The 15,364-nt window shown below is 36.4% G+C and overlaps 1 protein-coding gene across 4 annotated transcripts in view; it reads right to left on the minus strand.

Moving 5' to 3' along the window:
• Positions 1–15,364, minus strand: part of PSKH1 (protein serine kinase H1) — a 56,012-nt gene that overhangs the window by 26,228 nt on the left and 14,420 nt on the right. For 3 of the 4 annotated variants that reach the window (XM_074286398.1, XM_074286397.1, XM_074286396.1), the window contains one exon: positions 9,509–10,543. In XM_074286398.1, the coding sequence (XP_074142499.1) occupies positions 9,509–10,456 (948 nt within the window). In that variant the 5' untranslated portion in view covers positions 10,457–10,543. Of the gene's footprint in view, positions 1–7,527; positions 7,628–9,508; positions 10,544–15,364 lie in introns of those variants that run through there. The other variant, XM_074286399.1, reaches the window with a different exon arrangement.

Below are 15,364 nucleotides of genomic sequence, written 5' to 3' on the forward strand. Positions count from 1 at the left end.
GAACTATCTACTTAAAACAGTTTTCATCATGACACAAACACTGATCAAGAAGGTAGAAGGAACTTCCTTTTGTTTCAACCTAACATTCAAAACTTCTACCAACCCAATTTTCTACCCCTTTTTTCCTCTAACGTCAATTCATCCTATTTCCTAACAAAGACCCTGACCCCTAGATAGCCTAATCTAGGAAGTGAATTATTCTGCTAGTTTCTGAATCCACATCTAAGCACCTACAGACAAACTTCCTGGTTATAAGGCTGCTATTATCAGAGGATGGAGCATAATGGCTTAGTCTCTTCTTCACATATCACTTATCTCCTTTATTTTTCTTTTTTAGAGTATTTTATTTTTTCCAGATACATGTAAAGATAGTTTTTTAACATTCACTTTTGATTTGAGTTCCACATTTTTTTCTCCCTCTTTCTTGCCCTCCCTTCTCCTCAAGACAAGTAATCTGATATTCACTCACCTCCTTTAAAGTCCAAATCAAAATTCATTATTACGTAATTGACCTCATTTAACTATACACTTAAGAGACACCTCAGTCTTCTTAATAACTAAATATTCAGTAGGTATATATGCATGTACTCAGTACTTTTATAAGTAGTAATTATATATAATGGTGATAATACTGATCCACTAACATCAGGGTTGGCAAATGCACTTTGCTTTTTCTAATATCAGTTTAGAGTAGTATACAACTATACAAGTGAATGTTCACAAGAGGAACTGCACAAAATCTTATGAAATAATAACTAGTCATGTTAAATTAGAGTGAAAATGGGCACCTTTGACCTCATCAGCACTAAATAAATTTACAAAGTACAAGGATACTATGGTCAGGTATGGTGCTAATTTGCCTTCAATAACCTACAGATGTGTTTTTCAGTTGTTTCATAAATGTGTTTTTCTTTTCTCTACAATGATGATGCTTTCCCTGAAAGCAAAGGCTGTGTCTTATCATTTTGTATCACTCATGGAGCTTACTAACAATAAGGAAAGAATATATTACCTCTAATTTCCTAACAAATATCTTAGTTATTATTCACATTAGGCCTCAATCTTGGATAAACATTCTTTAGATATTTTCTAAGCTTCTCAAACTGTTCTACCAGAGATTTTTGAGGGGACATATTAATCATATTTAGAGACTATTTAGTTCAGCTGTAATCTAGAGAGTTTAAGTTGCTTATTTGCCCAGAAGTTAAATGGAAGTATTGAGCTCTGAAACCTCGGCTTTCTGTTTTTAGGTCATCCATTACATACATCATTCACTACATCATGCTGCTTTATTAGAAATCATCCTTGATAATAGAATTTTATTCAGACATGGAAAGAAAGGGATATAAAATAAAAATAAGACCTTTTTTTTTTTTTTCCCTTTGCTAATTTGCTTTTCTAGGCTCAACTACTAAGATTTTCATACCCTATCATAACTCTCCATTTGTACATTTGTTTTTGTTATGTTATTAAGCTTAAGTTTTTTAAAAATGGAACCATCCTTGGAAAGAGAAGCTAAGTACCAAAAAAGAGACACATGAGTAAGGAGGTGGGCTATTAGACATAATCTCTGTTAAGACAGAGCTAAATTCAATGCCCCTAGCTAATTTTTGCTCATTGACAGGATTTGAAGGAAAAACACCATCACATTCATTTACAATTCTCCTGCTGTAAAAATCAATAGCCAGTTAGATACTTCTCAAAACTTTAATCAGATAAATTACCAGCACCAAGAGCTCCCAAATCTGGAAGTTACATGCAGACCTAGAATTCAAGAAAGTAGTCTTTCTGAAAGTATGGCATCTTTGCATATGGATTTTCTTCTACGGTAGCCATATAACCTTAGACAAATCATTTTTTTAACCTCTGTTTCCTCATCTATAAAATGAGGATAATAATCCCTGTCCAAGGGTAATTCTGTCAAACTATATGATTCACCAATTATACTATTAGATTTATACTCTAAGGATTTATGGATCAGGAAAAATACCTATTTGTATAAAAATATCTATCTGTGCCCAGTAATCAGGCATAACTGAATAAATCATGGTATTTGAATTATATTTCCTGTACATAAGATTTCATAAATGTGGAGAGCAATTTGGAACTATGCTCAAAAAGTTATCAAACTGTGCATACCTTTTGGTTCAGCAATGCTACTAATGGACATATCCCAAAGAGATCTTAAAAGAGGGAAAGAGACCCCTGTATGTGCCAAAATGTTTGTGGCAGCCCTCTTTGTAGTGTCTAGAAACTGGAAATTGAATGTATGACCACCACCTGGAGAATGGTTGATAAATTGTGGTATATGAATGTTATGGAATAATATTGTTCTGTAAGAAATGACCAGCAGGATGAACAGAGAGGCTTGGAGAGACTTACATGAACTGATGCTGAGTGAAATGAGCAGAACCAGGAGATTATTATACACTTCAACAACAATACTGTATGAAGATGTATTCTGATGGAAGTGGATATCTTCCGCAATCAGTTCCAATTGATCAATGATGGACAAAATCAGCTACACCCAGAGAAGGAACACTGGGAAATGAATGTGGACTACTTGCATTTTGTTTTTCTTCCCAGGTTATTTTTACCTTCTGAATCCAATTGTTCTTGTGCAACAAGAGAACTGTACAGATCTGCACGCATATATTGTATCTAAGATATACTTTTAACATGTTTAACATGTATGAGACATCCTGCCATCTAGGGGAGGGAGTGGAAGGAGGGAAGGGAAAAGTTGGAACAGAAGTGAGTGCAAGGGACAATGTTGTAAAAATTACACATGCATATGTTCTGTCAATAAAAAGCTATAATTTAAAAAAAAAAAAAAAAAGATTCTGAAACAGGAAAAAAAAAAGATTTCATAAATATAAAGAACTCCATGTGTAGAAACTCTCTCCTTTGGCAAATGATCAAAATGTTAGTTAGCACCATAAATTTAGAACTAGCAAGGGACATTGGGTGCCATTTAATCTAACTCCCTCACGCAGAGATGAGGAAACTGAAGAACAAAGAAGTCAAGGAATTTACTAAAGATGGTATCTGCTCATAGTATATATCAAAGGTATAAATTAAATCCAGGTCTCTGACTCCAAGGCTGCCCGTTTATCACAACAAACTGCTTCTCATAATATCAATATAAACAGACATTAATTGTAAGAAACAACAAATCTGAAAAATTCAAACAAATTTTATATGAGGTGATAGTGATGAAAGCAAAATGGAAAAGATATAGACATAGGCTAAAACTATGTCAATAAAAATATCCACAGCAACAAAATTTACATTACATACAGAGGAAAATTTGCTATATTATTAAAATATCTCCGTTCTTTTGACAATCAATAAATAATGGAGTATACAATATCATTGATGATTAATTTTTAATTTTATTTTCTTTCTTTTGTCCTTGGATTCATGTATTTGTTGGGAGTTAAAATAAAATGTATAGTTTTAAATTTTAAAATGCCTAACAGGCTGTTATGTGGATAACAATTCATATTTTACCAAGGCTCTGGGAGGCTGAACCTTAGTCCCTGAGTATGTGAGCATTCTGAATTGTCTTTGGGAAGATTCTGAAGATCACCCAGTAACAAAGTTCCAGGCACTGAAACCCTTTTCTTGAGGTGAACTGCCAAGCATTCAAAATCTACTGCGGAGTGCAACTCTGATGATTGGCATTTTGTTTCAATGCCAAAAACACCTTTTGTCCAAGATTGTTTTACAAAGAACTCACGCAGGGTAAGTACTGCCATTGAGGTAAAAAAAGTGATACAAGGACACTCTCAAGATCTCTCTGAAGATCTCTGGAATTGATTGTGAGACATAAAAAATACAGACACAAGACTACCAACATGGTGTACCCACATCAAAGAAGGTGCTATGTGCTCTATTAGCAAAGCAGAATAGCGAAATTCAAAAGAAAGCTAATGTGTCACTCCTTTCCATCTCCACTCCAAAGGTTCATAGGGACTCTTTGTGCTGCACCTATACCTTCCAAGATCATATTGTCTAATTAGCCACAACAGAACACACTGTATCTTGAACTGAACATAATATGCCATTTTAAACTTCTTCAATTACACAGAACAACAACCAAACCACAGCTATTGAGTGTTTGCAAAGAACAGAAACCATGTTTTCTAATTCTAGATCCAAGGTCCTTTACCATACCAAATACTATACAAACATAAGAAAGTATTTAGCATTAATACATTTATTATCTGAATTCAATTAATCCTTTGTGATCTTGTGCCCTTGTATCCTTATGAACCGTCACTGAGATAAAAGCATATAAGTCAGTGTCTTAAGTATTTTGAGTTCTGGCAGTCAGCAGACTTCTGGAAAATATTAAAGATAAAATATGACTCTATTTAAATTAACATACCATATAGGAAGCCTGTACCTAACTAGTCATAGTTTAGATTTGGATGCTTTTTTATAGCTAATCACCAAAACCTGGCAGCTTACCTCATGCCTCTTGGTCTTTCCTCCTAACTGTGCAATGTGAAGCACAAAAGGTACCATGGTACTTCAAAACCCATATCTTTGAGGAGCTATCTTGGGAAAAGGAAGATTTAGGAACTCCCCAACTTTCCATCCCTCTGCAACCAGCAACTACTGCCTTCCCACAAGCTTTTCCCTGAGTATTTTTTCCCTATAAGAAGGAGAAAGATGGAGTTTCCATTCCTGCACAGGTTCAATTTAACTAACACTTCCCCATGATATGACACTGAAGTTTCTATGCACAAATCTGTTCTTTGATTTCATTTACTATATTGGTTTGTGGATAATCTAGACACAAATCTTAGTCACCACTTTCATTCTATATGCATTCCTAGTCTCAAAACTTGAATTTTTTTTTTTTAAAGTCTTAGGTCTTCTCATCACATGCAAGTTGGAAATGCAGGGACTCCTCCCAGGTTCAATCCCACTACTAATTAGCATAAGTATTTTGGCCTATTCTATTTCTGACTGGGTCAGTTTTTACCCCTCTATAGGCAACCCAATACTCCTTCACCTATGGAGAAGAAGGAGGATCTTCATGTGAAGAGGGAGAATCATCAGATTAATGCTGAGCTTAGATCAGTCAGAACTCCTAAACTCACAAGACCATCCAGCCTCAGCCTTCTCAGAAAGAATGTCATGTTGCCACTACACCCCAACAGAGGGTCATTTTTGATTCCTCATTAATCCTATTCTAAATGACCACCAAATTTAGTCAGTTTTCTTTCTCTTTCTACTACCAAAGCTAGCCCAAGTTCTTGATCATCTCATATCCAGACCACCACAGTAGTCTCCAGTCTTTTTCTACTTTGCAGCACAAAATGATTTAATCTTGTTCTACTCTCATCTCCTTTAACATCGACCTGTGGCTTCTCATGTGACATTTACTGTACAGAAAACTCCCAAAAGGTAGACTCTTACACTCTGTTATTCTCCTTGTTTTGCCCAATGCACACAGCAGGAGTCTCATAAATTGTGGTCATATTTCTGCTCCAAATTGGCCTGAGTGGAGCAACAGCAGGTTAGGAAAAAGAACCATGATGTGTAAATTCTCTTTAATTCCAGAATGCTAGGGGATATCTAAGCATGAAGATGCTTGGGGCCCTTAGGATACCAGACAAATTTGGAGTGAGGACCAAGGAGAGCACTCCAAAGACTAAGCAGCACACCAACAGTGGACTGTGATAATCATAAACAGTTGGGGCTCAAAGAATGCTAATTTCTCTCATTCATGAATTTGTCAGTAAGCAGCTTGGGAGACTTGGACAACTCATTTCTGTGAGCCTTTCTTTCCTTATCTACAAAATGAAGATGGTATTGACTTAGATGAGGGAACGGCTAAATAAAATAGTACACTGTAAGAAATGTTAAAACTAAAAAATTCAGAGAAGCATGGAAAGACTGAGAGAAATAAGAACCAGGAAATCATATGACTACAATCTAAACAAAAAGAACATAAACTGAATACCATGTGTTTATAATGAAGTTATATAATAAAGCCCCAGGGAAGAGATGAAAAAAATATATCTTCCTTCCTTCTTTGCAAGGGAGGTGGGAGGGGGACTAAAGATACAGAATAATCCCAGGCATGGTTGATACATTGCCTAGTTTTCCTACACTTCTTTTTTCCCTCTTTTTTATTGTGTTACGAGGAATGGCTCAATAAATATGGGCAAAGGAAAGAACAATTTTGGAAATAAAGGTGATATGACAACAAAAGATAGTAACAAAAGTAAAATGTTTTTAAAATTTCCAAAACATGAGAAAATCAGACTAGATAGTCCCTAAGATACCTTCCATCTCTAACATGTTATGACTGAATCAATATGAACTAAGAAATACTGTCACCACTTCTTATGTCAGTCACATATAATCTCAACCAAGATGATGCAGATAAGTTCCAGGAAATTCCTTTGAATTTATGCTTGCTTGCTGGGGGTGCTGGAAATTTTCTATTAGATTAGCCTCAATTTCCCAAGTTACACTTAAAGCCTAAACTAACATCTAACCCTAACCCTAACCCTAACCCAGTTCTTATCTATAAGACGGAAATAATATTTACTTTAAAAGCCTTGAAGTGTTACAGAAATGTGAATGATTATAATTACTTGTTATTTTGTAATGGAGTCAAGAAAGCTCATTAGGTTCAAATCCTCAAGCTGCTTGATGACTGCAAATTTTGATTGCTTAACATTACACAACACTAAGCAATCTCAGGCAAGTCACTAAAACTTCACCAAACCCTAAAATAAAGACTGCACTCAATTACTAAAAGTTCCAGATCTAACATTCTAATCTAGATGCAACACAAAGGTGCTTTTCAGAATTCTCCTTCACTATAATATTTTTTCTGTGACATTTACAAAGGTTTAGTTATTACTTCAATGAAAATATAATAGATAAAATTTCTAGGCCTTTTTCTACCATTTCATATCAAAAGAAATGGACAGAATTGCTATGTAAAGACTTATAGCTTTTTTTCACTAGTTACCTGTAATGTTGTACTATACAGTTTCCACTACATTTCTAGCATTATCATGCAAACAATCATTATGCTTCTGAAGTATACTATCTACATATTTATAGCATGGAACAGACAAGGGAAGGGAGAAAACTCCTCCCCACAATACTCCCCCACAAACACAAACTTCATTCAGTCATGGATTTTACAAATCTCACTCTGGGATTTTCATCATGGAAATAACACATTCAGAAGGTTTCTTCTAAGTAGCATGGGCATCTAATTTGTAATCAGGGGAGACTGCGAATTTGGACCAGCTCTGGCTTTGAAGTTGACAAGAAGCAAGAAAAAGTCATATTAGTTCTGTTCTTAAGTAATCGTCTGAGAAGTATGAGGAACCTTGATGACTTGTGGAAGGAAATTCTGTCTTGCCAGCTGGCTGTGGTAAAAGTAGGAGAAAGGCATTTCGTATGAGGCACTTTTCCAAGCCCTATCCCTCACTCCTTGAACTAAAAAACATGGAAAGCATTCTATTTAAGCTGACCAAACAATGACCTCTTCAAGGAAATCAGCAGTGGCAGCAGCACTTCATAAAGTCCTGTCTACTCTTTCATTGTCTTCTTTGCCAAGGAGGATTGAGGAGAAGTGAAGGCACTAAGAAAAAACAGATAAAACTTTAACTCAATAATCATTCACTGATACCAGGAAGAATTCACTATTCTGAACTCAGAATATCAAAAGGAACAATTCATAACTTACAAGAGGACAAAGAAATAATAACTGTGTTCTCTGAGAAAGTGATCTGCCCATTTATCCCAGGAATATTTCAGAGGCTACAGCAGAATGATAATGCAAATCAAAAGGTAAGGCAACTTCCAATCCCAATCACTTTCTCTGCAAACCTCTGCAAAATCTGCTTTGATTTATCTTTTGACTTTAGGATACAAAATAAAGCATAAGTACCATCTGCCCTGGGAAGCAAGCTTCTTCTGTTCCCTTAGAGAAGTTAGGGGTATGTTGACAAAGTCCAAAAGGAAGGAGACTGACAAGAATAGATATCCACTTAAATTACTCTAGTCAAAGTAAAAACTCTAAGGTTTAAATATGATCTAATATCTCTCCCTATGTTTCTGAGGAAACATATCTACCAGAGTCAATGTTATACACCTCAAATTAAGAATAAAAACCAAAAACAAACCTTGGCCCATTTGACATGAGCTAAAATCCCTTTTTAGTCCTCCTAGCCTCAAATGCCTCAAAGTCACAATGAATTTTACATGTAGTAATCTGAACAGAACTTATGAGATATTGGACCTAAATCACAGCACTCTCAATGAGGCTATTCACTGAAAGGGTCAAATTCTATATATCCTTTAAGGTTCCACTCAAGTCCCACTTCTTTCACGCAATATTCTGCACCTATTCCAGTCCTCATAAACATCCCTCTCTTCTCAATTCATTTATCTATAAGCAACACACTGCCTAAAGCTCTGAATCTAAAGTCAGAAAGACCTATGTTCAAATCCAGCCTTAGCCACTTACTAGTTGCGTGACGCTGGGTAAGTCACTTCAGCTCTGCCTATGTCCATTTCCTCATTTATCACATAAGTTCTATAGTAGCACCTACCTCTCAAGGTAGAGAAGCTCAAATGCTAATTATTGTGATCATTATCATACAATCTATCACTTAAGAAGAAAGATCATAGCAGACAACGCAGTAGAGTTCAAATCAGGAAGACTTGAGAATTAAAATTCTGAAAGGAACAAGCTACATGAACAGGAATAAGTCATTTCTGAGTCGGTCACTGGGCTGAGACAGGGATCCAAGAAGATATGGGCTGCATACCTAAAGCTCTGGAGATGATGTCAGGTAAATTAATCTTTTCTTCAGATAAGACTTGGGTTCCCAAAGAATAGAAATTGTGTGTTAAGGGTACTTTGTTTTCTCCATGGGATCTGCTAGCCATTGGACTGAACATATACATAATATGTACTGAACAAATGAAATACTTGTTGATTGACTGAGAGATCATCCCTCAATCTCGGAAGCAAAGGGAACACACTTTTTTTTTTTTTTTTTTTGGCTGAGGCAATTAGGACTAAGTGACAACCAAGGTCATGCAAGCTAGGAAGTGTTAAGTGTCTAAGACCAGATTTGAACTCAGATCCTCCTGACTTCAGGACTGGTGCTCTATCCACTATGCCACCAGTTGCCCCCAAAGGGAATACTCTTAAAGAAGCTCACAGAATTGATATCCTTAAGCAGGACCTGCAGGGTATATCTACCTCTGTTCTCAATTGCTAAAAACATTTTTTTTTAATACATAAAAGAATATACATCACAACCTAAAGATGCCTGTTTGCTTTCTCTCCAAAACAGCCACAAATGTTCTGGGAAGACAGATACATGGAAAGGAAAGCTTGTGGCCCATGTGGGAAGGGGAATGTTCTCTACAAGGGACTCCTTAGAAGTAGAAAACAAGAACAGTGTCTGACTTCATGAATATCAGGAGAAGCCATAGCCACCATACTTACCTCCCCTGAGTAACTATACTTCCCCTTTAGGATCTGCCGGTATAGTCTTGACCGGTTGTCATCTTCAAAAGGCATAGTTCCACTAAGCAGAATGTATGATATGACTCCCAGGGCCCACATATCTACCGAGTTAGTGTAGGGCTTCCTGACTAGTATTTCTGGGGCAATGTACTCTGGAGTGCCACAAGTAGTTTTCATGAGGCAGTCATCCCCTTTCTTGCGGGCACTTGCCAGCCCAAAGTCAGTAATCATGATCTTAGAGTCTGTGCCTGGGTGATAATACAGCAGGTTTTCTGGCTTCAGATCCCGATGTGTGATGCCTAGTGTGTGCAAGTATTTGACCCCATCCAACACCATCTGCAGTACTCGGGTGGCATCCCTCTCAGTAAAGGAGCCTTTGGCAATGATCCGGTCAAACAGTTCTCCACCAGTGGCTAACTCCATCACCATATAAACACGCTCCTGTGTCTCAAATACTTCTATGAGTTGGATGATGTTAGTATGGCGAACCCGTCGCAAGACACACAGCTCAGACTCACATACTTCCCTCCCTTCCCGATACTTGGTCTCAATCATCTTAATAGCATAGGGCTGTTTGGTAGCCTTATGCTCTACCCGCACAACTCTGCTGAAGCTGCCCCGTCCTATTAAGGCTTTGATATCATATTTTGCTGTAACTCGAGGATCAAATTTGGCCCGGTATTTGGCCACTCTGGTCTTTCGGGGTTCATGAGGCTCTGTGTGGCTAGCCAGGTGAGGACCTGGATAAGGCTGAATGTGATAAGGGGGTGATGGGCATCCAGTTTTAAGGCCTCCACTTCCATCATCTTTGATGAAATGCTTATACACATCAGTCTTGTGGCCAGTGTAAGGCTCAACTTTTTTGACCAGATCCAGTTGAACATCCTTGGGAGGCTCAGGAAGGACCTTACTTGTCCCACAGCCCATCACGGAAGGGAGTTAAGCAGCCAGGGAGGCATTCTCTCAGGTCAAGGCCAGCAGGATCTGCTGTGCAGGCCGTTTCCCTGTCTATACCTAGACAGAAAAGAAACAAAGATGATCACAATCATAAAATTTCAAAGATTAAAAGGGCTTCAGAGATCACCAAATTTTAACCCCTAGCCCTCATCAAGAATTCTTTCTACAACAACAATGACAAATAGTCATCCAAATTCCATTAGAACATTTTATAGGGATGGAGAACTCAGGATAGCCTCATGAAGCAATCCATCCCTTTAACGGCCAATTTTCATTCCAAGTCTTTTCTTACAACAAGCAAAAATATATGCCTGTAATTTTTACTCATTGTTCCTAATTTTATACTATAGGACCAAACAGAACAAAGCCAATCTTTCTACATAACAATTCTTCAAGTACCTGAATAAAGAAATCACTGCTAGAGTCAATAATCTTAGCTTTTTCAATTAATTTTCATATGGTATAATCTGCAGTCTTTTCACCATCCTATTCATACTCCTATTGTTGAACTTCAAGGAAAATTTCCTTCCTAAATGAGGAAACAATCATTCACTTCATCTAAGACATAATTCTTTTTTTTTAAATTGAAGACATTTTTAAAAATTAATTTTATAATTATAATTTTTTTTCATAGTACATATGCATGGGTAATTTTTTTTTACAAGATTATATCTTGTATTCACTTTTCCAAAATTTCCCCTCCCTCCCTCTACTCCTTCCCCTAGATGACAGGCAATCCCATACATATTAAATGTGTTACAGTATATCCTTAATACAATATATGTGTGTAAAACCAAATTTCTTGTTGCCTGGTAAGAATTGGATTCCGAAGGTATAATTAACCTGTGTAGAAATACAATAGTGCAAACATTTTACACTCAATTCCCAGTGTTCTTTCTCTGGGTGTAGCTGTTTCTGTCAATCACTGATCAACTGGAAATGAATTGGATCTTCTTTATGTTGAAGATACCCACTTCAATCAGAATATGTCTTCATATAGTATTGTTGTTGAGGTGTATAGTGATCTCCTGGTTCTGCTCATTTCACTCAGCATCAGTTCACATAAGTCTCTCCAAGCCTCTCTGTATTCATCCTATTGGTCATTTCTTACAGAGCAATAATATTCCATAACATTCATACACCATAATTTACCCAACCATTCTCCAATTGATGGACATCCATTCTTTTTCCAGTTTCTAGCCACTACAAAAAGAGTCGCCACAAACATTTTGGCACATACAGGTCCCTTTCCCTTCTTTATTATTTCTTTGGGATATAAGCCCAGTAGTAGCACTGCTGGATCAAAGGGTATGCGCAATTTGATAACTTTTTAGGCATAGTTCCAAATTGCTCTTCAAAATGTCTGGATCCTTTCACAACTCCACCAACAATGTATCAGTGTCCCAGTTTTCCCACATCCCCTCCAACATTCATCATTATTATTTCCTGTCATCTTAGCCAATCTGACAGGTGTGTAGTGGTACATGATAATTCTTTTAGTGCAGCTTAGGAGAACATTATTTTAGGGTACTTTTTGTTGTATTTTGCTTTGGTTTTTGCTGTCCTGTCACTTTATTTACACAGATCTTACTGATATGAATTAACCATACAACTTATTGAGTTTTTGAACCAAAGTGTACCTTGCATGTATTCCTATCAAATTTGAGTCTGAATGTAATAATTCAGCCCATAGTTGAGGGAAGAGTAGGGAGGAGAAATTTCATTGATTCTTTCTTTGCTTCTTTAATAGCACTTTTAATAGTCATATCCCCATGACTCTTAATACTTACCCTCCCCATCCCTGGAAATTGAACTCTCTTTTAACAATTAAGCAAAACAAATCAAGACGATGAACATGGCAAAAAATGTATATCTCTTTCTGTATCTCTAGTCTACCACAGTTCTGTTCAGCTTATTACCTCAACCAATTGAGACCTTGATTACTGTTGTTCAATATGTTAACTCTCTCTCCCACAAGTTTTTATCGTTAGCAAACTTGACAAGAAATGTTCAACTAGACTGTCATCCAAGTGAATTCAATTTAACAAACACTTAACTGTTTTCTATGTATAAAGCACTGTGCTAAAAGGTGGGGAATAAAAGGATTTAAAAACTGGATTATGAACTAATCCAACCATTCTAGAAAGCAATTTGGAACTATGTCCCCCAAAGCTATTATGCATATACTGTGCACACTCTTAATCAAGTAATCAAAAAGAAAAGAGGAAAAGCACTCAAAGTATACAAAAATACTTGTAGCAATTTTTTTTGGTAGTAGCATGGTAGCATATGTTTTTAATAAACTGGGAAAACATCTTTACAGTTAAAGGTTCTGATAAAGGCCTCATTTCCAAAATATATAGAGAACTGACTCAAATTTATAAGAAATCAAACCATTCTCCAATTGATAAATGGTCAAAGGATATGAACAGACAATTTTCAGATGATAAAATTGAAACTATTTCTACCCCTATGAAAAGGTGTTTCAACATTATTGATCAGAGAAATGCAAATTAAGACAACTCTGAGATATCACTACATACCTGTCAGATTGGCTAAGATGACAGGAAAAGATAATGACAAATGTTGGAGGCAATGTCGGAAAACTGGGACACTGATGCATTGTTTGTGGAGTTGTGAACTCCAGAACCATTCTGGAGAGCAATTTGGACTTATGCTCAAAAAGCTGTCAAACTGTGCATATCCTTTGATCCAGCAGTGTTACTACTGGGCTTATATCCCAAAGAGATATTAAAGAAGGGAAAGGGACCTGTATGTGCAAAAATGCTTGTGGCAGCTCTTTTTGTAGTGGCTAGAAACTGGAAATTGAATGGATGCCCATCAATTGAAGAATGCCTGAATAAATTATGATATATGAATGTTATGGAATATTATTGTTCTGTAAGAAATGACCAGCAGGATGAATACAGAGAGGCTTGGAGAGACTTACATGAACTGATGCTGAGTGAAATGAGCAGAACCAGGAGATCATTATACACTTCAACAATGATACTATATGAGGATCAATTCTGATGGATATGGCTCTCTTCAACAATGAGATGAACTAAACCAGTTCCAATTGATCAGTAATGAACAGAACCAGCTACATCCAGCAAAAGAAACACTGTGGCCCACATCATAGCATTTACACTTTTTCTGTTATTGTTTGCTTGCATTTTTGTTTTTCTTCCCTATCTTCTTTCTAAATCCAATTTTTCTTGTATAGCAAGATAACTGTATAAATATGTATACATATATTGTATTTAACATAAACTTTTAACATTTCACAACTATGGGACTACCTGCCATCTAGGGGAGAAGATAAAGAGAAGGAGGGGAAAATTGCAACAGAAGTTTTTGCAAGGGTCGATGTTGAAAAATTACCCATGCATATGTTTTGTCAGTAAAAAAGTTATAATAATAAAAATAATAAAAGAATATATGCTTTTATCACAGAGTCATATTCATAACTTTTGAGCAGAAAAAGACCTTAGATGTCATCTGTTCCAACATCTCAGTTTTATAAGTAAAAAGTATCTATGGTTTAATGAAAAGAATGGAGCTAGATGGTAGCCTCAGACATACATATAACACTTTGTACTTATGTGATCCTGAGCAAGTCGCTTAACCCAAGTTGCCCTGCTTGGGGTAGGGAGAAGAAGAAAAGAATGCTGGACTTGAATTCAGATCTACCCTAACTAGTTATGTGACCTGGATAAAATACTTACCCCAACTATATTGAAAAAAAAATAAAGATTAACATTTGTATTCTCTACTAGGAAGTATTAAGTGTCTGAGGACAGACTTGAAATCAGGTCCTTCTGACTTCAAGGCTAGTGCTCTATGTACTGCACCAACCTAGTTGCATCTGTATTCTCTGTTTTATAAAACTCTGTGAAAAACGTAAAAATAATTGTATAAAGTACACTAAAAACCATAAAATGCTATAATTATTTCAGTTATATAACCTCAGGTCCAAAGAAGTTAAGCTAAACAACTTGTCCTCCAAATTTGTGTATCACCCTTAAAGGCTTTGCTTATCTCTTCTGTATCACTCCCATTCAGAGTATGTGTTGCCAAAGAAAATGATAAATGACTGGTCCGAGGTCACACAGCAAATCAAGAGCCAAGCTTAGATTAGAACTCAAGTTTCTGCCCCTCTGCCTGGTACTCTTTACATTAGAACATTAATCCCCAGATTTTTAGCCTCCTAGAATCTGAGGAACCAACTGCTCTATTTCCAAGTAGATGAAATACAACCTAAAGAGGAGAATTACCACTGCTATCCATCAAAACTAGACAAACTCTAAGTCAGTAAAAACACAAAAACAAAAACATGATATCCATATGGCCAACTGTATTTCAGTTTGAGAGTTGAGAGAAAATACAGTAGGTCAAAGAGAAAGCTAAAAGCTCAGTTCTGACCTAACTCTCTCATCAGGCTGGATGACTAGGGCATGGTGCCCTGTTTCTCTGGGGGTGAGATGAAAGAAAATGGGATGTGTCACCCATCCACTTCACAGGCCTACTGTGACAATTAATTCCCTGTAGTCAGCTTAGCACTTACAAATGTTTAGTGCTAAATAAAAAGCCAATCTCAAACAGAGGCCTGCAACCTTTCTGTGCTTGGTCTACTTTTCTCTAATCCGCCTAGAGGGTAATTTCGAAAGCCCCTCTGGTAGAATCTGATGAAGAAAAAAGAGGAAAATTTGCAGTATGCTAAAGAAAACATTAAAATACTGAAAAGCTAAAATGTTTGTTAATTCAGTGCAACAAAGAAAAAGATAATATAATTTTTAAAATATGGGAAACTTTTTCCTTATTTAAACTAATACATACATTATTTTTAGATAGAATGAAGTTCTCTTATGTTTCCTT

Source organism: Sminthopsis crassicaudata, chromosome 2 (genome assembly GCF_048593235.1).
Source record: "Sminthopsis crassicaudata isolate SCR6 chromosome 2, ASM4859323v1, whole genome shotgun sequence".
Classification (NCBI taxonomy): domain Eukaryota; kingdom Metazoa; phylum Chordata; class Mammalia; order Dasyuromorphia; family Dasyuridae; genus Sminthopsis; species Sminthopsis crassicaudata.